Genomic DNA, 27,189 nt, shown 5'->3' with positions numbered 1-27,189 from the left:
TTAAAGATTGTCAGGTTATTCGTCACCTGGGTATGTTTGCCCCACTGTTGTACAAATCGCTAGCCAAATAGCCAAGAGAGTGTGCAGAAAACTATCTTTAGAGCACAGCCGTGAAGTATGTGTGCTCTTATTGATCTACCGGTATTACAATGAAAGATGCTCTGAAGAACCAGCATCATTGATCTCTTCGGTACCTTCTCGTTTCGTATCTACGACTGGTTCTTGAGTTCAACAGCTCGGCTGTGGAAAGATTTGCCGGCCTCTGTGTTTCCTCCCTCCTACAACATGGGTCTCTTCCAGTGCCTTGTTCAATCCTTCCTCTCATCCAAAAGACCCTTCACACAGTATCCGCAAAGATGTCATAAACCATGAGAGAAAACATTTTTCCTCGGGGCCTCCTATGTGATGTTAATGTTAAAAACAAGTCTGAGCGGAGCGCATCATAGTAATAAAATATGAATCATTATAGTATAGGTACCAACGTATTAAGTAAACATAATAAACTGTTAATTACACCTATTTATCAAATATTTTTTTCTTGCGCACGCCGTAATTTGAACCCGCGACCTCCGAATTCGTAGCCAAGGATCGTAATCTCAATCTCAACGGTGAAACAATGAACAACTATTTTGTAGTTATTTAAAATATTGCATTATTCACGTAACATGGCGATACTGAAAGTACCTATCTACCATTCTTGAACTTGCCGCAAATATACCATATAGGTACGAACGAATTATTTAAAACTAATAAGTATTGTGAAATTATAGAAATTTATCAAATAAAATTTACTTGCGCACGCCCTAATTTGAACCTGCGACCTTCTTATTCGTAGTCAAGGATCGTAATCTCAATCTCAACGGCGAAAAATTTAACAACTATTTTGTAGTTATTTAAAATATTGCATTTTTTACGTAACATGGCGATACTGAAAGTACCTATCTACCATTCTTGAACTTGCCGCAAATATACCATATAGGTACGAACGAATTATTTCGTATAATTTATCAAATAAAATTTACTTGCGCACGCCCTAATTTGAACCTGCGACCTCCTAATTCGTAGTCAAGGATCGTAATCTCAATCTCAACGGCGAAAAATTTAACTACTATTTTGTGGTTATTTAAAATATTGCATTTTTACGTAACATGGCGATACTGAAAGTACCTATCTACCATTCTTGAACTTGCCGCAAATATACCATATAGGTTCGAACGAATTATTTCGTATAATTTACTTATCAAATAAAATTTACTTGCGCACGCCCTAATTTGAACCTGTGACCTCCTAATTCGTAGTCAAGGATCGTAATCTCAATCTCAACGGCGAAAAATTTAATAACTATTTTGTAGTTATTTAAAATATTGCATTTTTTAGGTAACATGGCGATACTGAAAGTACCTATCTACCATTCTTGAACTTGCCGCAAATATACCATATAGGTAAGAACGAATTATTTCGTATAATTTATCAAATAAAATTTACTTGCGCACGCCCTAATTTGAACCTGCGACCTCCTAATTCGTAGTCAAGGATCGTAATCTCAATCTCAACGGCGAAAAATTTAACTACTATTTTGTGGTTATTTAAAATATTGCATTTTTACGTAACATGGCGATACTGAAAGTACCTATCTACCATTCTTGAACTTGCCGCAAATATACCATATAGGTACGAACGATTTTAAAAATGCGACATTCTCCGACAAAAGCAAGCGAAATAGGATACAAACATAAATTAGGTAAATAGGTACCGAGCCTTTGCTAATTCGAAAATTCTCAATAGAAAATTTCAAAAATCTGAGAACGATACGATAGTGGCATCTATGGATATTTTAGTAATGTATGGCTCAAAGCATGCCTTCTGCATAATTTTAAAATTGGCTTCAATCTATGCGATGCGTATATAATGCAAAGTGTTAGTTTGGGGACAGATACTTTGGGCCTGTCCCCAAACTATACAAATGTCCCCGAAGTATGGGCGCGCTCGAAAAACTGTCCTCATTCTATGCTTCCCACATATATATATATATATATATATATATATATATATATATATATATATATATATATATATATATATATATATATATATATATATATTAGAATTGATAAGCACCCACTTGTATCTTGACTTTTGGACCGAACAGACACGCGAAAGCGTTCAGTTTGAGACAAAATTCAATACATAAGGCTTCTGAAGATGGACAGTGAGATCTGTCCGAAACGTCAGGAATTAAATTAAGGTCCTTTAAAGGACTACGTTACGCGGGTAAGCCGAGAACATAATTCTACATATATATACATATAATATAACCAAAAGAGACTTGGAAAGGTGGGTTAAATTTTTAACACAAACTAGCCTAAGAGCAAAGCAGCCATCATCCCGAATGAAGTCTAAAGTGAAGCCTAAGGCTAAAGAGTGAAATATGGATAAACTTATTTCATTTTACCAGGGGAATTATCGACTACCTTTTAAAACTATTGGAAATATTTATCTTCTTTCTCAAACAGAATTATTTCAAATCAGCTGAAAGGAAACATAAACTTTTTTTAAAGCATTGAAAAAAAATGTATAAAATTGATGGGTAGATTAAAAAGCTATTCAAATAAAATTAAATAAACTTTTTAAATTATATTCATAGATACCCGATAAAAAAGGTTGACGAACTTTTTAAAACTTTTATAAGAAAAATCAAGAACGAACTTATTCAATCCTCCAAGACCCAAATTACCTCAATCAGAAGAATTTAATTGATAGGTAGATATCCAAATTACATCGTATAAATAAGTAGGTCTCTCAACTGAGTCGGTTGGTAATCATTGTTCACGGCTAAGTTCAATTAAGGTTAAACGCAACGCTCGTTGTATTCTACGTGTTCACAGATGGCGTTAATTAATTCATTTTGTTTAAATACGCTTTTGCAAGGTATTGCTTTACAATATTAAGACAAATCATTTGTTTGCGCCCGTATATACGCAATATGAATATGAATCAATAGTTTTGTTCGTTTGAAGACTTAATTCTTTCGAGAAAGGCACACAAATACAATATTTTACCGATGATTCAATCCAATATTGTATTTGTATGCCTTTCTCGATAGAATTGAGTTTTTATATGGACAAAACTATTTATTCATATTCATATTGCGTATATGAGGGCGCAAACAAATAATTTGTCTTAATACTGTAAAACAATACCTTGCAAAAGCGTATTTAAAGAAAATTAATTAATTAACGCCATCTGTGAACACGTAGAATACAACGAGCGTTGCGTTTAACCTTAATTTGTATAGTGCGAAGCAGCGGGAAAAAAAACAACTCACAAAAAACAGTCGTATATTTTTATATATTTATTCAGTGTATTTAACATGGTTTTTAATAAAAAAATAGTTATAATTTTACATATTCATGTTATGTACAGGTATTGATTGCATAACAAACAAATGGTTTCGATTTTTGTTCTCTACTGAAAATGATGTATCTTAAGACAAAGATCGATTTAAAAATAGGTATACTTAAACAGTCCAATTTTACTATATATATATTGTCACAATTGTACATATTTTCGACTTATTACTAATTTGGGCATGTGCCTAAATCCTAAAGTGAAAACGAATGTATTTAATCAAATCAAAAATCTAATAGTTTTCTAAACTTTTGTTTTGACTCAAATATGTATAAGTGTGTCAAGGAAGCGACTAGCGATTAATTTGTGCATAAAATTACACAATATGTCATGTAAGTAGGTACCTTCTATAATGCGGAGTAAAATGGCATGATGAAATGTTCAGTAACTAAACACTAACAAACTAACAATAACAAACTAATAATAAAGATTATCCTCAAACTACCAATCACAAACAGTTCGGATGAAATCTTTAGGAAAATCTGTGTTATGGACATTAGGCAACTTTATGCTAAAAACATACTAACATACCTCTTCAAACACAAAACTACTTTTGACAATATCCAAACTGCTCGTGATACTAGAACCAAAGGACACAATTTCTTACAAATCCCTTTCGCTAAAACAACTTTTGGCCAGAGAAATTTTAGATATTTTGCAACAAGGCTATATAATGCTCTTCCACTAGCCATTAGACTGAACGAATTTTTTTTGAAATATAAAACAGACATCAAGTCTTGGATCATCAGCCAAGACAGATCCATGATCAAAAATTTTATAAAAATCCCTACATAAGTATGTACTCCAACTAGATGCTGATTAACAAATTTATCATTTATTATTATTATTATTATTCCGACAACCGTCGTGTCGGAAGGACGTACTGTTAAGATATGTCGTGCAACGCATGTAATATCATTATAAACGAGTGCCTCGCGTTTATCCAAAACAAGGCGGACACTCTCGATGAGATCGCGATCACGCAATTATGTACCTCCGCCTTCTCGGAGGAGGAAATAAAGAACGCGAAGACCATCTTGTTCGACAAACTTCCGGACAAACGAACTCTGCGGAAAGGAGACGGCAGGATTAGCCGAGATCTCCAGGACATCCTGAAGGCTTTGAAGGAGACAGACCCTGACAGGCTACCTTTATTCGTTGCCAGACAGCTACATAAATTGCCTCCCGTCAACTTTGATAGTGTGGACGTATCCAAACTTCTAAAGGAACTAAACGCTATGAAAATGGAAATAACACACATTAAAACCGAATTAAAAGATTCTTCGGTCACAAGAAATGATGAGTTAAAACAAGAACTGGCTTTAATAAAAGAACAAATTACTAAAATTCACGCTCCAAATAAACAAAGCGATTTGGCCGAGAACTCGCAACAAAATAGTGTCGAAAATGTAGGTAATCCTCATCTCAAAAGTAAACAAATACCGACAGAAGAATCCTACTCAACGGTTGTGACCAAGAACGCATACAACAATGCAACTAACACACACAAGAAAAATACTCAAGAACGCACCGAGCGTAGAAACAGTGATCGCTGTGATCGACCGAGTTTGCACTTCGAACGGCCCGAAAACAACAAACAGAGAACGCGCGAGCACGGCCCGCGGCCCGAACCCCGGCCTTCCGCGACGGGCGAAAACGGATATACATTAGTAACGCGGAAAGCTAACCGAAACTTGAGAGGTAAGGCAACGTCAACAATATTAAAGTCGGCCGACTTAATCTCAACGGTTTACATTTCGCGGTTTACCGTGGAAACCACCGAGGAAGACATCAATGCCTACCTAGCAGAAAAGGGTTTGGAAGATACTAAGATTGAAAAAATCAAGCCTTTCCGCCCTACGCCTTTTAACAGCTTTAAACTTTCTGTCAAAGCGATCGAAGTAAAGAGATTCCTGGCAGAAGAACTCTGGCCGGAGGGAATTGTATTCCGAAGATTTATAAAATCGCGCATATCAACCAAACATCAAAATGACAAATAACAATTTAAGAATTATATCCGTGAACTGCAGATCAGTTCGCAGTTCTGTAAAATTTATACATGATCTTTGCGAATCACACGATATTATATTAGTTCAAGAAACGTGGTTACTCCCTACAGATATTGACTTCTTATCGCATATACACCCGGATTTCAACAGCTTGGGAACCTCTGCCGTTAATATCGCCGATGGGCCACTCCTAGGAAGACCGTACGGTGGAGTGGGGATAATCTACAGACAAAATTTAAGGGTTACCGCAATCCCAATGCATAACTGTCGGATGGCCGGACTCGAGGTTAGTTTGATTACTGAAACATTAAGTATTTTTACAATCTACATGCCAACTTGTTCAACTGACAACTTTGAGGAATATTCTAACTGCCTTGCCTCCCTACAAGCAATAATTGACGATAAAGATTACATTAACACAATTATTATTGGAGATTTCAACGCTAATCCCGACTCACTCTTTGGATTGGAGCTAATCTCTTTCTGTCAAGAATTTGAATACGTATGTGCCGACATCGAATTATTACCTGCGGATTCTTACACCTATATCAGTGACGCACACAGCTCTACCAGGTGGTTAGACCATTGTCTGGTAACGAAAAATATTTTGAAGCAAATTGTTGATATGAAAATATATTACGATATTGATTGGACAGATCACCGGCCTCTCGAGCTGATCTTACAAACAGATGGAATAGCAACAACGGAAGTGTTTACATCTGAGTTGAGGGATCCAGCACTATGGAATCCGAATAATATACTCGATATCGGAAAATATAACTCTTACTCGCAAACCTATCTCGTCAAAATCAAGTCAAATAAAACATTTGCTGAGGATGGTGGCAACCCTACACACGCCAAAATAAAATACCTATACGGCAGTATAGTAAATGCTCTGCGTAGCAGTGCCAGTAGCGGATAAATACTATGAATCCAGACAAGCGATGCTCACTTGGATAACTAACGGGAGACCAGGCGAGGGTCCTGTCGCAGAGGATAGAAGGGCAAAGCGTGCTGCCTTTAAAACAGCACTAAAACAATGCCAAAATAACTCGACTCAACTCCAGATGGACAAAATAGCAGGGGATCTAGATAATCGTGACTTCAAAAAATTTTGGAACAATTCAAATAAACTGTTAAACATGCGTTGTAAAATCTCGTGCAACATACACGGAGAGACGAATCCAGAAGTAATTGCAAACATTTTTAAAGAACATTTTGCAACTACTACACCGACTATCGACTCAAGTGAATCACATTTAACTGCTTATGATGATATCGATCTCACCATCACAACTGACATGATAAAATCGGCCATTAGTAACATGAAATCTGGAACGTCTGCAGGGCATGATGGTTTAAGCACCGAACACGTCAAACATGCAGGGTCAACGATTATGGGACTTCTGGCAACACTGTTCACCGACATCATAAAGAGTGGCTATCTACCCAAAGACATGACGAAGACAATTATTATACCGATAATAAAATCCAAACTGGCAGACATAACTTTACAGGAAAACTACAGACCGATATCCATCGCCACGGCCATCGCTAGAATATTTGAACGAGTTCTCTTAGATCAAGTCGGATACCATATGACAACGAAAGATAATCAGATGGGTTTCAAGAGAGAATGCTCTACTGACTCAGCTATATTTTGCGTAAAAAGAACGTTAGAATACTACAGGAAGAAGAAAACAACAACTTACGCATGCTTTCTGGACCTTAGTAAGGCATTCGACAGAGTTTCCCACCCCTTATTATGGAAAAAACTAAAGGAAAGAGGGATACCATGGAAAGTGGTAAAAATTCTCGAATCATGGCACCGTCAGCAAGAAAACCTTGTAAAGTGGAAAGACGGATTCTCAGAACCCTATTTCTTGAAAAGCGGGGTCAGACAGGGAGGATGTATGTCCCCAGTACTGTTTAACCTATACATGGACGAATTAACCCACAGATTAAACAATGCTGGAGTGGGCTGCCACATCGGAGGTCTATGTGTTAATAATATGAGCTACGCAGATGATATGGTTCTGATGGCACCGTCAATACGGGGATTGAGAATTCTCCTGAAAATCTGTGAAGAATTTGCTCACGAAACCAACATGATCTATAATGCGAAAAAAACAGCACTGTTGGTCATAAAACACGGGGAAGGCCCAAAAAACATTCCCCCTGTCTTTTTGAATGGTGAGATTCTGAAAACAGTAGAAACCACAAAATATCTAGGACATGTCATCAACAACAAGTTAACGGATGATGAAGATATTGACAGGCAGAGGCGTGTACTGAGTATAAAATGTAACATGCTCAGTAGAAGATTTGGGCTCTGTAGTCCACGAGTGAAAAGGACGCTCTTCATAGCATTTTGCACCACCCTGTACACATGCGAGCTCTGGGCTAATTTCAAGAAAAGAACAATGGAAAGGCTTCGGGTGCAATATAACAACGCTTACCGATTGATGTTCGGACTCCCCAGGCACTGCAGTGCCTCCTCTATGTTTACAGAAGGACGAGTTCCAGGATTTGCAGCTCTGTTAAGAACAAGGATTGCAGGACTGAGGGGAAGGATAAACCATTCCAGAAACATTCTTATCATAGAATCCCGTCTGACTTCAGGATCGAGCATTGAAGACCATTGGAGAAAGATACTTGCTCCCACAATCTTAGATCCGATGGATTCCCGTGTCTCTCTGGTTTAATTTCATCTTTAATTTAATTTTTAATTTTGAATCCCTTTTTATTTATTTTACTATATGTAAATACTATCTGTACTTATATCCTCTATGTGATGTGTGGGATTGCACTAACCTCCCCACATCCTGGAATAAAGAATTTATTATTATTATTATATATTATTTTGTATCTTTTTCACAATGTCATTTAATGTAATGAAATATTTTATGTATCAAAAAATATGTAAACATTAATTCATGTATCAAATACGTCTGTCTCGACACAGGTTTATCCTAGTGAGACAGACTTCGAAAAAAAAACCTGTAAAAAAACTTTATATTGATAATAAAAAAAAAATTAAAAAAAAAAAAATAAAAAAAACCATCACGCCCTTTCTCCGCAGGGATATGCAGAGAGGAAGGACCGCCGAACAACTCGGTATTATCACACACTCCTTGCCTCATTCACATTCATATATCGTCTCATACATACTCTTCTATTATTTTTGACATGGCCCGACTCAAGTATCTGATCCACTTGGTCGTGCCATGTCTTCCTCGGTTATCCCCGATTTCTGCTACCATTCACATTTGCATCATATATTCTCCTTACATTCCTGTCTTCGCTCATTTGCTCTACATGCCCAAACCATTTATGCGTCCCTTTATTAATCTTACTCATTACGATTACATTAGTACTTTGCTCACGCTCAGTACTTTGTTGTCAATAATGTATTTTTGATAGTAATTAATTTTTTTTTATTTTGAAAGTAAGTAAACAGCGAAGTGTACGGAGAAAAATCAGTACTGCTAATTTATTAAAAGCCTTTTAAAAAAGTGATAGCAGGCCATTTCCTAATAAATTATTAGACTTTCATAATATATGGGAACACGTGTTAATGCAGCTGCGTTTATCCTGTTATTATATAATGACGAAATACGAAAATATTAGAATTTTTTATGAACACGTGTTCCGACATTGCCATAACACATCCTTTTTTACTGATAGTTTATTAGGAAATCTGTCAATTCATTCGTTAAAGGCCTGCAGTCCCGTTTTTAACAGGAATACTAATAACTTGAAGAGATATTTAATAGATTAGCGATACTTTATATCAGTAAGTTTTCTCTGTGTTTCGAAGAATGTTTGAAGAATGTCAATTAAAATCAATATTCATTGTAATGTTTGCACATACATGTGTATATTGGAAAGGTTATATCAGTTACTTTTGATTTTTAAACTATTGTGATCAGCCATTTGTTTCTTGAATGAGTCATTAAAATGAATATTTATATAAACATTTAAAAACAGTGGAGATATTTATAAAAAACTATTTTTAATGAAATTAACAAGTTTTTATAGAAAGTACACACTTTTAACCGCAGTAATCTATGATATTGATGATAAAAAATATGTACGTTAGGTAGTTATTATTTGCTCATTGGAAATGGAAATGATAAAATAATAACTTTTGTCACTGTCATAGAGATGTTTTGTTCTACGTTTGATTTTGTGTGCTCTCGTGGTTGTTTTATTTTACATGATGTATTTTATTTTTTTTAATATTATTTTATATTATAGAAACAAACAGTACATGATTTACAGAGATGAAACAATATACAGGAATAAGATACTTCATGTTGTGTACCTATGATATGTTTCCTTGTAATGTCTGCTAAGTGGTATGTTTATTCCTTAATTACCAGGTGACTTGTGTAGTTTATATGTGTGTGTGTGACGTGTGTAATGTATGTGTGAGTGTTTGTGTGTGTGTGTGTCTGTATGTATGCGCATTGAATTCTTTAAATTATTGACATGATGCCACGTTTGAATTTGGGCAGTGAATCCGAAAAAATGTCAATGTTAGAGTTAAGACAAATATTATTTAGAGTAGGAAGAGCTCCGTTAATTGTCGAATTAGATTCTGCGTTTGTTTTTTGTAGTTATAACAAGCACATAAATCAGAGTCTAAAAACATTAATTTGGGATAAGGTTTTTTAGACACCTTTTGGATAGAATATTGAATGTTTTTTGAAGATATGCAATCCAATTATGGTTAAATCAAACAGTATATATATTATTATACTTACATATATAATTAATTATACAATTCTTACGCGAATCAGCTGTATTGTAATAGTTATAGTTTCTGTAATAATTTAACGTGACTCCACGGCGGTACATATTAAACTTGGTATATTAATTGAAACCATTCTGTATGTTTCAGTAAAGCTCAATCCAAAGATCCCATAGTCGATATCCAGCTACAAGAAAATGGAGATGTTGAAAAAACAGAACCCTCGGCAGAACCTGCTGAAGTTACACACCCAACATCGTAAGATTTTTTGTAGTAATACTACACTTGTCAACTTAATTTTAATAAAACTCCCCATTTTTTCACTAAGTTAACAAATGACTTTCTGTAAACCTCACACAAGTTCACATAAAAAAAAAACAAACATATTTTTTTAAGTAATTCCTTCATTGCACAAGATCTTTATCTAATATAACTTTCCCTTTGATAGTGGAATAATTGAAATTTTGAACTTTGTTTTAGATATTTTGATACATTAACGCACTTGTTCAAAGGAAATGTTGGATCGGGAATGTACGCGATGGGAGATGCTTTCAAAAATGCTGGACTCATATTCGGAACCGTAGTCACATTATTTCTATCAGTCATTAGTGTACATTGTCAACATTTATTGGTAAGAATAAAATGTGAAAACATTATATATTGTAGTTTGTATTGTTGTTTTATAAGTACGCACTCCAACTAGATGCTGATTAACCAATTTATTATATTATTAATTATTTTTTTATCATTTTATATTGTCATTTAATGTAATGAAATATTATATGTATCAAATAATATGTAAACACTAATTTATGTATCCAATACGTCTGTCTCGACACAAGCATTGGATACATGATGAGACAGACATCGATTAACACCTGTAAAAATAATTTATATTGATAATGAAAATAAAAAATAAAAACTAAAAAAAAAAATTAAAAAAAAAACTAAAAAAAAAAAACAGCTGTAACTTTGCGTTCACATCTATAACTAATATATAATCGTGGTCGAACACAACGGGTTACTTCTATTATTGGGTAGGACACGATATCAGAATGAGTTTGTATGAGATACTCAATTCTGAAATGAGATTAGTCTTTACTTACATTGACAATGTTTTGTGCATTGCAAGCGTCGCGTTCATACAATATTATTTGTCCGGAATTGAGTACAATAGTAATAAAACCAAAAGAACAACGCAATTTGTGATAAATAAAACAATATGTTTCATTGAGAAATATTTTCTTAGTTGGAAATTTGATACTATTACACTTCATATCGTTTCAGCTCACTTGTTCAGAAGAGATGCAGCAGAGGATGAAGCTGACTTCCCCGCCGGACTTCGCGTCCACCGTGGAGCTGTGCTTCTCCACGGGCCCCGTGAAGCTGCGCGGGATGGCGACCACCATGAGGCGACTCGTCAACATGTTCCTCTGCGTGACGCAACTCGGTTTCTGCTGCGTATACTTTGTTTTCATATCTACAAATGTAAAAAAGGTGATTTGAACCACGATAATGAAGTAAAGCTTACTTATTTTGCATGTATCGCTTTGAGACACGCATTCGGAATTTTTTACCATTATATAAGATACTTCCCCTGAACACATGAAGCTATTTTTTTAAGAAAAACTCTATTCAGATGCCGAGTTGAAAAAGTAATCAAATGAAATTTCCTTGAAAAAAGATCGCAAAGTGGGCTTCAAAAATTATAAAAAATACATAGATCAATGTACAATAGTGTTCAATGACCTACAAAGCGGTGTCGCGTGTTATCGTTTCCACAAACAATACGTCAAACATTACCCTAAATATTTTTGTTTTCGTACACATTTCGTCTCCTCTCTTTGTTAAGGTTAAACGCAACGCTCGTTGTATTCTACGTGTTCACAGATGGCGTTAATTAATTAATTTTGTTTATACGCTTTTGCAAGGTATTGCTTTACAGTATTAAGACAAATTATTTGTTTGCGCCCTCATATACGCAATATGAATATGAATAAATAGTTTTGTCCATATAAAAACTCAATTCTATCGAGAAAGGCATACAAATACAATATTGGATTGAATCATCGGTAAAATATTGTATTTGTGTGCCTTTCTCGAAAGAATTAAGTCTTTAAACGAACAAAACTATTGATTCATATTCATATTGCGTATACACAGGCGCAAACAAATAATTTGTCTTAATATTGTAAAGCAATACCTTGCAAAAGCGTATTTAAACAAAATTAATTAATAAACGCCATCTGTGAACACGTAGAATACAACGAGCGTTGCGTTTAACCTTAATCCATTGAGACGTGGTGGGCGTGGCCATAAACATTTCATCATTATTTTGTAGATGTCTGATGAAGAATAAGTGTGTGCTCCCGTTTTAGTTGTCAACTGTCAAGATGAGTTTTGACGAGGAATACGTTCTTGCACTGTTAGCCATCGCAGAAATTATTGTAGGAAACACAGATCTCGGGTTCGATCGTGCCCTTCGACCTAAAAATTTTAATTTATATCAGGAATTGAAAATGTAAAACAGAGTTGGTTTAGTAATTTCATCCGCGTCTCGGAAACTGATTTCTAAGAATTAGAGTCCCAACTGAATGGAGCCAGTGAGACTATGGCATCCCCAATTGCGGTATGTTGTGAGTCTCAAGGTAGTTTGGACAGGAAGCAGATGGGAGAGGAAGGCGGGGGAGTACATATCTATTCAGATCTGGTCACCAAACATGGCCAAAACCTTTTCAAGCAACGTTTGAATTCTGAATGGTGGTCTTACACCAGAACGATACTGAGAGTATATTATAGTCTGGAACATGCCGCAAATATACTATACAGGTGTTCGGGGGTAAAGTGTAGTTCGCGGGGTGATTTTAAACGATTTTAGAAGTAGAAAAGAAAAATACGTTTTAAGGTAGTTTTTAGGCAGAGAAAGATGATTTTGTAGCGTGCCGAAAATATACCATATATTATTTTAAATGAACACAAATTAATCAATTAAAAACTACATGCGCACGTCGGGATTTAAACCCGCGACCTCCGACTTGCTAGTCGAAAGTCTTACCCCTCGACCAAGAGGCCGTCAAAGAAAACAGAGGCCATGGTGTCATATTACGATTTTTCACATCTGGGGATTCATATACAAGCCTGATGTATTATTTGAGAATTTCGAAACAGCATCTGTCAAAAATTGTTTCGCACGTTTATTGGGTTCTCTACAATTGACTTACAATACCTATTTAAAGGTGAGTTAATGATAGAAACGATCATCCATTACGACATAATTCATTAAACTCGTAATTATTATGCTCGCTCACTGCACATAACCTAAAAAACTCGTACGACTTACGCTTCGTGACAGACCGCACCGCCTTCCCGTTTTGAATGCGCGGAGAATGTTTTCCATCGGCCACGGAAAACACGAACATTGAGTTTTCGAACAAAAATGCCTCCTTTTTGAGTGTTTGAGGAAATTTTAGTCGTAATATTTGAAATAATGTTGTGGAAACGATCGCTAGTGACGCGGCTTTACAGTATGTAGTACTCTGTTAAGGTTACACGAAACATATTGTTAATTAATTAATATATATTTTTTTAATTAAAAAAAACTAAAAGTAAAACTTTTTGCAAGTAATGGTCTAAGGAATTGTTAATTGAACACGAATAAAAAGTATGGTCCGTATTAAACTCTTTTTTTTCAAGAAAATATTGGATTAAATCGCTAATACTCAAAATATTTTAAAGCCTAAGAGACCTGAACCATCTTAGATTCATGGCTTTAATGAAATGAACACGATATTCCTGAAACCCTCACAACCCCTGTTTTTTAAACGACGGACAAAAACAAAAACATTGGCTCGTAACCACAGCTTCTTTGTTTTGCCTCGTTGTTTCATGTTTTCACAAACATTTGTTTCAATGTTTGTGGGAATTTTGTCGCTGATTTAGATTAATATGATCATGTTCCGTTAGTTATTCGACCACTACGACCTGTACATGGACATCCACATATACATGGCCATTGTGCTGGTGCCAATCCTGCTGTCCTGCCTCGTGCGGAACCTGAAGTACCTGGCTCCGCTGTCTGCCGTGGCCAACCTGCTCATGGCCGCCGGAGTCACCATTACCATCTACTTCGCGTCCCAGGACCTGCCGGCCCTTAGTACCAGAAAATATATCGGAAACCTGAGCTCGATTCCACTCTATTTTGGAACTACAATCTACGCATTCGAAGGAATCGGACTGGTAAGAATTATGCACATATTTTATGTTTTCTGGGTTTTATTTTTTTATTTTAAAATTTTATTTTTTTATTTTAAGAAAAAGTACTTATTACATTTCATCCGTGCATTATGTTTGCAGTGATTTTAAATTATTTCAACTAGTAGGTACTGGCTGAAGCGCTGTGCTTGGGAGTTATACAGGGTTTTCCAATAAGAGGTGTTATTTTGATATTCAATCGTAAAAGATCAATGGTTTCGTTGCTTGTGTGGCACGTAGCGTCTTGTTAAAAGTAAACGTGGTCCAGATCAATTTCGGCCATGAAAAATCATTAATCATCTCTCGATAGCGCTATCCATTCACCGTAACTGTTGCTCCACCCTCATTTTCGATAAAAGTAAGGTCCAATAACTCCGCCGGACCATAAACCGCACTAAATAGTCACACGTTGAGGATAGAGAAGCTTTTCAACAATAACTCTTGGGTTTTCCGAGCCCCAGATGCGACAATTTTGCTTGTTGACGAAGCCACCGAGGTGGAAATGGGCCTCATCACTCAAGATGATTTGCATTTGATTCACTCAAGTGAATTTTAATAATTTCAATGTGTTGTTGAAGCGTGTATCGTTCCATTTTTATTAATGACGTAGTTTCTACTTGTCAAATGTCAAAAAATTACAGCTTCAAAAGTAACATCCACCGAAATAGGGGGATATTCAAAATAACACCTCTTATTGGAAAACCCTGTGGTATAAATTACATATAAATGTTTTTGTTACAATTATTACGAACCACAATTAATTATTATTCCACCTCGCGAGAATCATAGATTTTTTTATATTTATAAATTTTTCGGAAACTAATTTAAAATTTTGGTGTTTTACGTTTATTGTTTGCGTGTAAAGATCTGAATTGCCAGGCACCTTCCCTACCTCCTCTCCACCAACCCATACTATTAAGCAGTTAAGACTCTTGTGCGGAATTAAAAAAAAAAACTATTGTACGTAAACGCAGAATACTAGTGAGTGGTAATAAATAAATCGACGTAGTTGGGAGCTTCTGACACAGAATGGAAATGACAGTACGGTTTTTATTCAAATGAACCTGAATTAAAGATTATGTTCACATAAAATGAATGAGCACTTGTTTAATGTGATCATCGTCTGCATTTTTATGAGTGAATACAGATTTTACGACATTATTTTGCAGATCAGAAAACTTATCCTAGATATCGTTGAACAGTATTTTTTTTTAAAGTTTATATTATATTTGAAATATTAACAATTAATTGTAAACAAATCGTATCTATAAAACGGAAATCTGTTTTCTGATACAGCGACAACTTTTGAATGATGAGATATGAAAGTTCGCTTCCATGACACCTCACGACAGTTGCAATTCAATACACTTTTGAAAAAAGATATAAAGTATAAAGTCACCTATATTACCTAGTTTTTTGTAATCACTTTACATGACTTCATATAACTTTTCAAGAGTATGTTGATTTGCCACCGTCCTGAGTTGTTTGGCTACCGAAATTTCTAGGTCAAGGCAATTACATTTTGCTGAGCCTTTGTCAGCATGAATTATTAGTTTACCCGTTAAAATAAGTGAAGACGCCCTTTATATAACCATATTATAATAAGTTTCAATCAGAAAGAATAATATTTAATAACTATTAAATAAAACTACATAATATGTTAAAATTGTTAAACAATTATTTTATCAGAATAGTTCGAGAATCATCGCTTGTGCTGTGTTCCCACCTTACTATTCTATGGTATATTATTTCATACAATGAAATTTGAAGTCGATTCAACTTTGGATTTGAATATTGTATGTATCTATGAGTCGATCTAATATGGTATTTGTATGACTTTCTTGGACCTGACCGGACATCTGAAGGTGGGGGTTCAATTCCCGTCGGCGATTAATTATTGATTATGATAATTTGTTATCTTTTGTGCTATGCATAAAAAGCCTTGTCTTGTAAACATTAATTTATTATTAAAAAATAATAAAGATGGAGCAAGAAAATAGTTTTTTAAATGTAATTTATTAATAACTGATTAGTTAATTTTGCACACTAGCTTCTTATAAGCTTATGGACCACACATATAATGAAACAATTAGAGGCAATGAGACACCAAAATTCCCGGTCAACTTTGATAATTTCATTGGTTTATTTGGTCTATTCTTAACACATAATAAAGAGAACACGAGAAATGCCTTACGGACGTGTTTCGTTATCCAATATTTGCCTGATTACGAAATTCAAATGGGATGGAGATCTACTACGTTAGGCAAGTGTAGTGAGTGAGACAGAATGGTGGGCTTCTCTAGTTTTCTTCTTTATTTCATGATTATTACTATAAAAAATAGTTCCCCAATATTGAAATTAAAAAAGCTAATCTATGTTTCAGGTGTTGCCCTTAAAAAACGAGATGAAAGAACCAAAGAAGTTCCAAGGAGCCTTCGGGGTACTGAACCTTGGGATGGTGGTTGTAACTGCTCTGCTAATTGCTGTGGGATTCCTGGGATACTTGCAGTGGGGAGACGAAGTCCAGGGTAGTCTTACTCTCAACTTACCTCCTGACAACGTGTAAGTATTTATGGTTGAGGTTTTTTTTCTCATTTTCATTATCATCGTCTCTTATTTTCACCGTAGAACGGCATTCAGATAGCGGATTCCTTTTCTTTAGTCTAGTGAAATGTGTAGGTACCTGTGCCCCTAATTTTGGCTCAGTAGTTTTTGCCAAACGAGGGGGTTGGGTATATTGGGAACATCGTTTTGGAGTCTGTAGTCTGGCGTCCCTATCTTGCGCTCTTTCGGTGAGATTTTTCCTTCGAAGGCCTTGTCATAAAAATATTTTTTTCATTTTTATTTTTCGGAATAACTTTATTGAGTAAAACCTCAAATTGTAATATTTAAATATTGAAGACAATATTAGTGATTTCTAAACGAAAATCTGAAACAGAAAAATCAGAAAAGGAAACGGTCATAAATAAAGATAGTTGCCAGTAAAAATGTGCGGTGAAAAAATGAAGACAATGTTAGTAGTTCTTATTCGAAGTATGATACAGTTAAAAGTGACCGAGAGGAATAGGGTCCCATTAGCTCAGTCGGTAGAGCACTGTCCCGGAAAGACAAGGGTCCTGGATTCGAGTCCCAGATGTGACCGTTTCATTTTCTGATTTTTCTGTTTCAGATTTTCGTTTAGAAATCACTAATATTGTCTTCAATATTTAAATATTTTTTTCAGTTGTGTCTTATTTATTTGTCTTGTAATGGCATTTTTATGTGCTGGCAATCGTTTTGATTTAAAGTAATAAATTTCTATCCATGTAAAAAAAACCATTTTTGTCGGATATTATTTAAAAAATATATATTGTTTTTTTTCAGATGGAGTTTAGTCGTGCAGGGAATTCTGGCAGTAGGCATAATATTTACATACCCGATTCAGTTCTACGTGCCAGTTGACATTATCTGGCCGGAAATTAAGGAAAAATATGGCCCATTCGAGTCCCCAAAAACATTAGAACTTTCTCTGCGAGTGGCCTTAGTATTTGTTACTTGTAAGTATTTATATGTTTATGAAATGCTTTTTAATTTATTTTGAAAGAACTAGGAATCGAACCCAGGATCTTTTGTCTTACCGGGTCAGGCATTTTAAACCATTCGACCATATTTGGTCTGATATTTGATATTTCGGTCATATTTGTCGATCTCATTTTTTTCAGAATTAACAATATCATCTTGCAACAAATTTTTTGCAATCACCTTTTTAAATGGTTTCCATTAAAATTGATTTATAACCTAAATAGTGTTGAATGAAGTCCACATAATGTAGTTTTTTTAACAGTAAAGATGTGGATTTCATAATATTACATGAAGTGAATGGTAGAAAAGACAGGAATCAAATAATTATTTGTGGGGCGTACGTGATGAACGAATAAAGAGGTGCGAGGACAATGTATGACTTGAAAGCGAATGATTGAAGAAGTCGAGGATATCCGAGGAATACAAGGCACAATAAAGTGAAGCAAATAACAGTATTTCTACTTTTAAAATTCACCCAATTGACAGGTACACTAGAATTACAAAACTCAAAACTTTTCCCCAAACCATTCGTCCAAAGACTCCTGAATTCTAAATTTCTAATAATTTATAACATATTTGTAATACTAATTTTTAAGTTCCTAGAGAATGTTTTTTATTTTTTAAGATAATATCTATACATTTGTAAAGTCGAAACGGTAGTTACAATGAATTCCCTCGACAGAAATAAGAGAGACTTTTGCTCTATTTGAAACAAGTAGGGTTTAATTCAATATTTTCACCATTTTCGCGGCGAAGCTTAATGCTAAATCACTATTTTGATTAAACTTTATAACGAATTGGTATACATTACGAATACCAAAAAATATGCTCTAGATAAATTAAAGGTTTTCCTATCGTTTCGTTTGAGTAGAATACAAATAAAAAAATTAATTACTCAATAAAAAATATAAATGTAAACCACAAAAAAAACGAAATTCTCAAGAAATGTATGAACGCGTAAAGGAAATAACTTTAAAAAAATACAGTATTATAGCTAAGATTATCTGTGACAGTTTCACTTGATTCACTTTTATGCTTTCTTATAAAATTATTTACAAAATAATTAAAAACCAGTTTTTTGCTTGAAATCGAACGTTTCTAGACTCCGTTTTTAGGCGATTTTAATGCCTATTACCTACAATATAAAGTATACCAAGAATATACACATTTTTGTCTTGTAGCTTCCTCTTAATTATTATCGTTTTTTTTATTCATTTACAAAACTCTCTTTAAAACCTTTTTTGTACGCTTACTACGGAGCCGCCGAAGTGTCATAACCTAACCTGCCAATTGCCGCCGGAAAAAAACCGGCAAGTTTTCCTGCTTCTTCACTCGAGCATGATACTTCAGCATATTTATACAATATAACATTCGTAGCTATTCATCTATAATCTACTCTCAGGGGCCGTAAAAACAAAGAGAAAAAAAATCAAAAAATTCAGCCTAGCAAAAAAAAATCTACACACTCAAATTAAGATAAATTTTATCGATACTATCTACATTAAAAGCAATAATTAATTTTCAGTTATCTTCGCCGAAGCAATCCCTAACCTGGGTCTGTTCATATCCCTGGTAGGGGCCATTAGCAGTACGGCCCTGGCGCTGCTCTTTCCCCCAGTGATTGAGATGATCTCGCGGAGCCAGGACGCCGAGGGGGTGCCCGTTACTGTCATCATCAAGAATTCCCTAATCCTCATCATTGGCCTGCTCGGCTTCGCCACGGGAACGTACGAGAGCGTGCGCGCGATCGTTAACGAATTTGCATCATAGAATAATTAAAGTTTTTCATAATCTAGTTAAGTTGTAAAATAAATTACATTTTTAATAAAATTTAGTCATTGTTTTTTTGTTCCATGACAAATAAAATTACTTTTGAAAAGTGATGTTATTTAATTAAATGTGATAAAATAGCCTAAAAACCAAACTTAATCCAGTTTTCAACACTTTACAGGGTTAAATCACTTTTCAAAAAGGTCTGATCTGTCCGGTTAACAGTTAACTGTTATGTCCACGTAGATTAAAAAAAACGATTAATGGCGGTAGAGCCGGGTAAATGATAAAATTTAACAGTGGCAACGATGGCAGGACTGTCAATTAAGTTGTTAATTACTCCGTGTAACACAACCGGGTCTGAAATAATTCTCCTAACAGAGAGGGTTATTAGATGCAATCGATTCATCAAACTGACATAATTAATATTTCCAATTAGAATTTTGAGCTTAAAATTTACGTACCTAAGAAATTTGTACTGAACTCTTTCTATATTGTTGAGTGAACTTATAAAAAAGGTACCAAATAGGTGAATTATATTCCACTTGACTTCTGACTTATTACAACAACATTACAACAACAACATATAGAGAGTGTACACGCATTTAAATTCGTCCCAACAAAATCACCTATAAACAAACAAAAAGTTACAAAATCAGGATAATTCACGGTGTAATATCTAATTAAAACTGGTGTAAAGTAGCCGAGTTATCAAAAACGTATATAGTGCCCGCAAAGTCTGGAAATTGTGTTTTACAAATTAGTTTCTAGTGACAACTGTTAAAACCCCCCCGTACCCGTCACCCGCCCGTCATTCCCCGCCGCGGCAGCTCGCACGAGCCTTGCCAATAAGTTAGGGGTTTATAACTGTTTTGTCGCAATTAAAAATATATATTTATTCGTACAATAATCAATAAAAAAATAATAATAAAAAATGGCTCTATGTGATAAAGCTTCTAACTACATCACCAAAGTTAACTCAATAATTAGTGGATTAATTTCGATCGTTAATGATCCTAATAACAAATTTACAAAAGAAAACATTCTTAAAATTATTCCAAAAACTACTGAACTTATGGGTACTATTGGTGAATTGGTTGTCGATTTGGAGTGATGCAAGGTGAATTAAATTCACTTAAACATAATATGCATCTCATGGCGCAAACTACGAACCGTCAGCCGATCGAAACAAATATGTGTGAAATAGTAACCGAAATGGAAGAGAGAGCTAATCGATCTAAAAACATTATCTTATATAACGTGCCGGAGAGCACGTCAGAAGAAAAAGTCATAAGCATTGCCGAAGACACAGATAAAGTTTTTTCTGCCATTAAAAATATTGACCCATCTCTCGATCTACTTCATGTAAAAATGTACCGACTGGGTGCCAAAAAAACTCCTAACAAAAGCAGACCAATCAAACTGGAATTTAATGATAACATCACACCAAAAACTGTGTTACGTAACAGCATAAAATCAAAAAACGGCATCAAAGCTGGTAACGATCTAACTGTTCTCCAGCGGAATCACTTAATTGAACTAAGAAGAGAGTTGCTGTCCCGGCAAGAAAATGGCGAACTAAACCTCACTCACCACATACATTAACTCTGAACCTACCATTGTTGCAACTCTTCCAAAAAACGACACAATAATTACCAACTGAAATGCTACTACCAAAACGTCAGAGGAATAAAAAAAAAACTAAAGGACTTCAAAATACATGCCCCGACTCTGCACCACGACATAATCATACTAACAGAAACCTGGCTAGAACCATCTATCAACACAGCTGAGCTTGGACTTCCCCACCATCACGTTTACCGGGCTGACAGAAGTCAACATACCAGCTCTAAGTCTAGAGGCGGCGGCGTCATGATAGCCGTCAACAAGGTGCATTGCTCAAAACTTCTGAAAACTAAAAACTGTAATGTGGAACAAGTTTACATCTTATTAAACGGTAAAAACCAAAAATATATCATTGGTAGTGTTTACATTCCGCCATCGTCGGATATAAGTGTATACAAAAGTCATTTTGAGGATATAGAGCAATTGTCGTACAAATTTCCAAATAGTAAAATCACTATCATCGGCGATTACAATTTACCCAAAATCCGCTGGGGCACCTGCGATAATTCTACTGATTCTCAAAACTCAACCTTATCCGAAACAGAAAAAGAAATTGTCAATTTATGTGATTTCCTTAACCTAAATCAATTAAACAATGTAAATAATGTCAATAACAGATTACTAGATCTTGTTTTTTGTACCGACAGGGCCACTAAGGTTGATGAGTCACTGGATTTGATTCTTGCACCCGACTCCCATCACCCACCTTTAGACATTGTTATATTATGTAGCCCTATGAAATACCAACTTGAAACTAAGACCCAGTATCCAAACTTTAATAAAGCCAATTATGCCACAATACGTGATTATCTATATAACGTTGACTGGTCTATACTAGAGGGAGGTGACCTCGATGGAAATATTTAAGCCTTTTATAACCACTTGTATAAAGCCATTGAAACTTTTGTCCCAATCAGCTTTAAATCATCCTCTAATTTCCCTAGCTGGTTCAACAATGACCTCATTAACCTAGTAATTGAAAAGAAGATAGCACATAAAATTTACAAAGATACTAAAAACATTTCTGATTATTCAAATTTCAGCATGCTACGAAAAAATTTCAATAAACTATCGAACATTTGTTACAAGAATTATATTAATAATGTTGAACGTTCAATTGGAAATAATGTAAAACATTTTTTTAAGTATTATAAATCACTAAATAACAATAATCTTGGAATACCTGAAACAATGCACCATAAACAGAAAACTTCCTGTAAAATTAATGAAATTGTCAATTTGTTTGCAGATTTTTTTAAAGATGTGTATGAAGCAGATATACCTAACGAACCAATTCCAAACTTCGAGTCAGATATAAATTTAGAATTATCCCAGATTCATATTGAAATTAAAGACATAGCGGCTTGTATTAAACTACTGGAACCTAAATGTTGCTCAGGACCAGATAAAATTCCCCCCATATTCCTTAAAAACTGTGCAGGTAGCGTTTCTTACCCACTATACCTACTCTTTAAACAATCACTTTCATCGGGTAAGTTCCCGCAAATATGGAAAAACAGCTTTCTTACTCCAATATTTAAAAGCGGAGACAAGTCTTTTGTTGAAAATTACAGACCGATATGCATACAATCGTCGATACCGAAAGTTTTTGAAAAGTTAATTCTTCATAAAATATGTTTTTGTGTAAAATTTAATATTTCTTCATTTCAACACGGTTTTGTCTCTGGCCGATCTACTCTAACTAATCTTACACTATACGAAAACTTTATCTCATGTGCTCTCGCTAACAGACAACAAGTCGACTCAATTTATACGGATTTTAGTAAAGCGTTCGACAAGGTTTGTCATAAAATCCTTATAAATAAATTGTCAAATCTTGGAATAAGTGGTAAGCTATTACACTGGATTAAGGATTACTTATCAAAACGTATACTGACTGTATGCATCAAAGAACACTTGTCTTACGAATTCGAAGCCACTAGCGGTGTGCCTCAGGGTTCACACTTAGGACCAATATTATTTATTTTGTTTATAAACGATGTCACTTCTATTTTCTCTGATGTTCACATATTATTATTTGCTGATGATATGAAAATATTTAAAATCATTAAAAATATCAATGACTGTTTGTCCCTACAATCCAATTTCAAAAAATTTGCAGAGTGGTGTTCCATTAACAAACTTACACTCAATATTAAAAAATGTCAAATTATGAGTTTTTTCAGAATAAAAAACCCCATCAAATATAGTTATACACTGAACAACCACATTTTACTATCTGTACCTGAAATTAGGGACCTCGGTATAATCTTCGATAGTAAATTATCATTTAATAATCACATAAATGTCATTACTAGTAAAGCAATGAAAATGTTGGGCTTCATTACTAGAATATCTAAAGATTTCAAAAATATCCATACATTAAAATTACTTTATACAACTCTAGTCAGAAGCCAATTAGAATATAATTCGTCTATATGGAACCCTTCCTACAAAAACCATGCAAACTCCATTGAAAGAATCCAACATAAATTTCTCAGAACAATCAACTTCATATTAGGAATTCCCTCTGACGACATTGATTACGATTCATTATTACAATTAATGCATCTCTTATCGTTAAAACATAGAAGAATACTTAATGATCTAATTTTTTTATTTAAAATAATCAATCACCGGTTTGACTCCCCTGAATTGACTTCGTTGACAAACTACCATGTTCCCTGTAGACCAACTAGACTCAAGTCACCTTATTATTGCAACAATACTGGAACTAACGCAGAACAAAATTCAATAATCCATCGCTTGCACAGGTTAGGCAATGAATATTCCAACATCGATCACGCTGATTGTCTATTATCATATAAAAGATGCATAAAACAAAAATTGTCAAGTAATACTGATTGTCTATTATCATATAAAAGATGCATAAAACAAAAATTGTCAAGTAATACCATCATAATGATTATTATCATATAAAAGATGCATAAAACAAAAATTGTCAAGTAATACCATCATAATGATTATGTACTTCAGATTAAAAACTACTAGTACTCGATAGGTAGAAGCTGATATCAGTGCATTATATATCATAGTCATCATAGGTAGGTACTATGTAAAACTTTATCGGACTGTCAAGCAATGTCGCACATTATTATTACACACGTGATTCTCCCATTTATTACTTTTGTTTCCTTTTCATATTATAAAATAGTATTTATTTTATTCTTTTCATTTTCTAATAGTATATACCTTTCTAATTTTTTTTAATTTTTTTTTTACAAACTCTTATTGCCTTTCAGACATTTTATAAGCACTTCATTCTTGCTTATACTACTTTATTCTATATTATTACATATAATTTCTTACTTTGACTTAATACTATACTACAGATTGCTACTTATATTTTATTTATATCTCTTTTTTCATACTTTTAACCTTACTACTATTTACTGATTATACCATTATACTTAGATTTATATTGTTGCATTCCTTATGTTGCTGTACTATTCTCTGTAATTTAGTATGTGAATGGCACATGTTGTGCCGTATATGTGAAAATAAATAAATAAATAAAATTATGAAATGTTGAGGGTTCTCATACAATCTAAGTACATGGTGTGTTTCTTCTGTTCACAAAAGAAAAGAAAAAAGTTCAAATAGGGTGGAGGATACGACCATAATAATATTACATCGATGGCTAAGGCTTCTTATACTCATAAGGTTATAAAACCTTACAACAAATTTTCATTCATTCATTCTACATTGAAGGGCGTTATTAATTCGTATCGTTATTGTTTATGATCACTACGCCCATTTTTTCCCTTTCAATACTTACCGATAGTCACTTAACCAAATTGGCCTCCTGTGTCAATTTTTTTTTGTGTAGGTTTTAGTTTTTAACTTTCCACCCTTTGAAGACCGCAGATAAAAAATAACTAAACAATTTTCATAATTTTTTTCAATGTATAAAATTAATATCGTGAAGAAGAGTTTCAATAAACCGAAGGTATGTATGTATATGTCGGGGACGCTGCAACAACATACTGTAGTTTATTTGGCCACATTTTGTAAATTTGTAAAACCCCCGAGCTTGGCAAAAAAAGTAGCAAAATTGAAGTGGCATATTTAAAAAATAGATATTATTATAAAAAATCCCTCGTCTTCGTAACTGCGTTAATCACTGAGATAACGGTTTTACACGGCAAATGGTTTCCCTATTTTTCAATAGATGTCTCCCATTCCACACAGTGCTCTAATAAAAAATGTTCAGTTTCAAAATATTTTTGAAATGCTGTCTTACATCACTGTTAGATCGTTAATTTGAAAATTTTCTTAGTTAAATTAAATAGTCAATTAAAAAACGAATGCATATCTTTTGGGCGGGCAAAAAATTTAAAAGGTGGGTGTGATACTTCTGTATTTTATGTTATGTACTTGTATTTTCCTTATTTGTATTCAATTTGAAAATAATATTTATTTTGTAAAATTGCCTGAAAATGGCACTTCATATGGCCAGGGAGTCTATGGCACTAAAAGAACTGCGTAACAAAATTAATTAATTAACGCCATCTGTGAACACGTAGAATACAACGAGTATGCGAGTAGCGTTGCGTTTAACCTTAACTTTGACATTTACAGTTATCACTCATGACTGAGAGAAATTTTAAAAAAATATATATTTAAAGATTTTGTACCTCACAATAAAACATGTTTTTTTTTATAGAATTCAACTAAAGTCCTATTATACGCCAGAGAGAATGTTACGCAAGTGATGACGTATATTATGGTTATATAATAATAGCTTTGTATATAACGTATCGGTCAAAGTTAACTTTGACATTCAGAATATCATTATGGGGAAAAATATTTTTTACACTGTCAATCCGAAAAATATCCATGGATAAAATAATATCGCGGCAACACTGACCCATCTGTCAAATGCAAGAATGTACTAGAGTGGCGGTTTTCAAACTTTATTAATGCCTGACCCCCTTATGGTAAAACCCCGTACTCTTGTGTCTTGAACACAACCAATGATCGGCCAATTAGTTGAAAAAAATCTAGCGCCCCCATCGCATTTGGGTAACTTTGGTAATATTATTATTTCTGACAGTGATATACTTCTTCTGCAAAATTTTAACCATTGATTGTTTGCTTTTTTTTATAAAGTTTGAAACAATTGGTAATTATTTACCTAACTGCTGCGCTTTTAGCCACAGATTATGGAAATTACACTTCGTTTCAACTGTAACCACAAGAAACAACTATTCACATGCGCCAAATAGGTAATTAATTTAATTTAAATCAAGTTAATTTAAATAAATGTACTATTTTTTCTTCCGTTTTGGAAATCAAGAGTTATTTATTAACATTTTTTTTGTTCTTTTTAATTTTGCATTTTTACAAAAGCAGCTTTATGGTATAAAGATAACATCAAAAAAGAATGGAACACTATTAAGACATCATAAGAAACATAATAAATAGGAAGATAATTTTTTAGAATGATAATTATATTTTAGAAAATTGACAGTATGTGAATTCACAGGTTAACTTATAGGCTTTTTCTCCAAAGAAACTCATAAAACCGGTAAATTATTGTGTGGCAGTGTTTGCATAATATTATGGATATTAAATATCTTAGTCAAATTTAGAAAATCACCACCCAATCTGAATATTTTTTTTATGTGGTAAAAACCAGTGTGACTGTATATAATGCTATAAATAATAATATTAAAAAGTGTTAATAATATTATTATAGCATTAGATACTGATTGATAGCAAGTATCCTTAAAATATGTTTAAAATAAAATTTGTAAAAAAAAATATTTTTACTAATTAGAGAGA

At 34.0% G+C, this 27,189-nt stretch overlaps 1 protein-coding gene across 1 annotated transcript in view; it reads left to right on the top strand.

Annotated features, from left to right (window-relative positions):
• The window catches only part of LOC149409400 (proton-coupled amino acid transporter 1), a 79,303-nt gene extending 59,469 nt beyond the window's left edge, over nucleotides 1-19,834 (top strand). Inside the window, exons 3-9 of the mRNA XM_089649740.1 lie at nucleotides 10,324-10,431; nucleotides 10,654-10,804; nucleotides 11,461-11,670; nucleotides 14,137-14,409; nucleotides 16,808-16,986; nucleotides 17,788-17,960; nucleotides 19,511-19,834. Of these exons, the coding sequence (XP_089505866.1) occupies nucleotides 10,324-10,431; nucleotides 10,654-10,804; nucleotides 11,461-11,670; nucleotides 14,137-14,409; nucleotides 16,808-16,986; nucleotides 17,788-17,960; nucleotides 19,511-19,755 (1,339 nt within the window). The 3' untranslated portion in view covers nucleotides 19,756-19,834. The remainder of the gene's footprint in view (nucleotides 1-10,323; nucleotides 10,432-10,653; nucleotides 10,805-11,460; nucleotides 11,671-14,136; nucleotides 14,410-16,807; nucleotides 16,987-17,787; nucleotides 17,961-19,510) is intronic.
• The last annotated feature ends 7,355 nt before the right edge of the window (nucleotides 19,835-27,189 follow it).

The sequence above is a fragment of the Hesperophylax consimilis genome, chromosome 31 (genome assembly GCF_061612785.1).
Source record: "Hesperophylax consimilis isolate HC1 chromosome 31, BYU_Hcon_1.0, whole genome shotgun sequence".
Lineage (NCBI taxonomy): Eukaryota > Metazoa > Arthropoda > Insecta > Trichoptera > Limnephilidae > Hesperophylax > Hesperophylax consimilis.
This window is presented reverse-complemented; position numbering and strand designations above follow the sequence as displayed.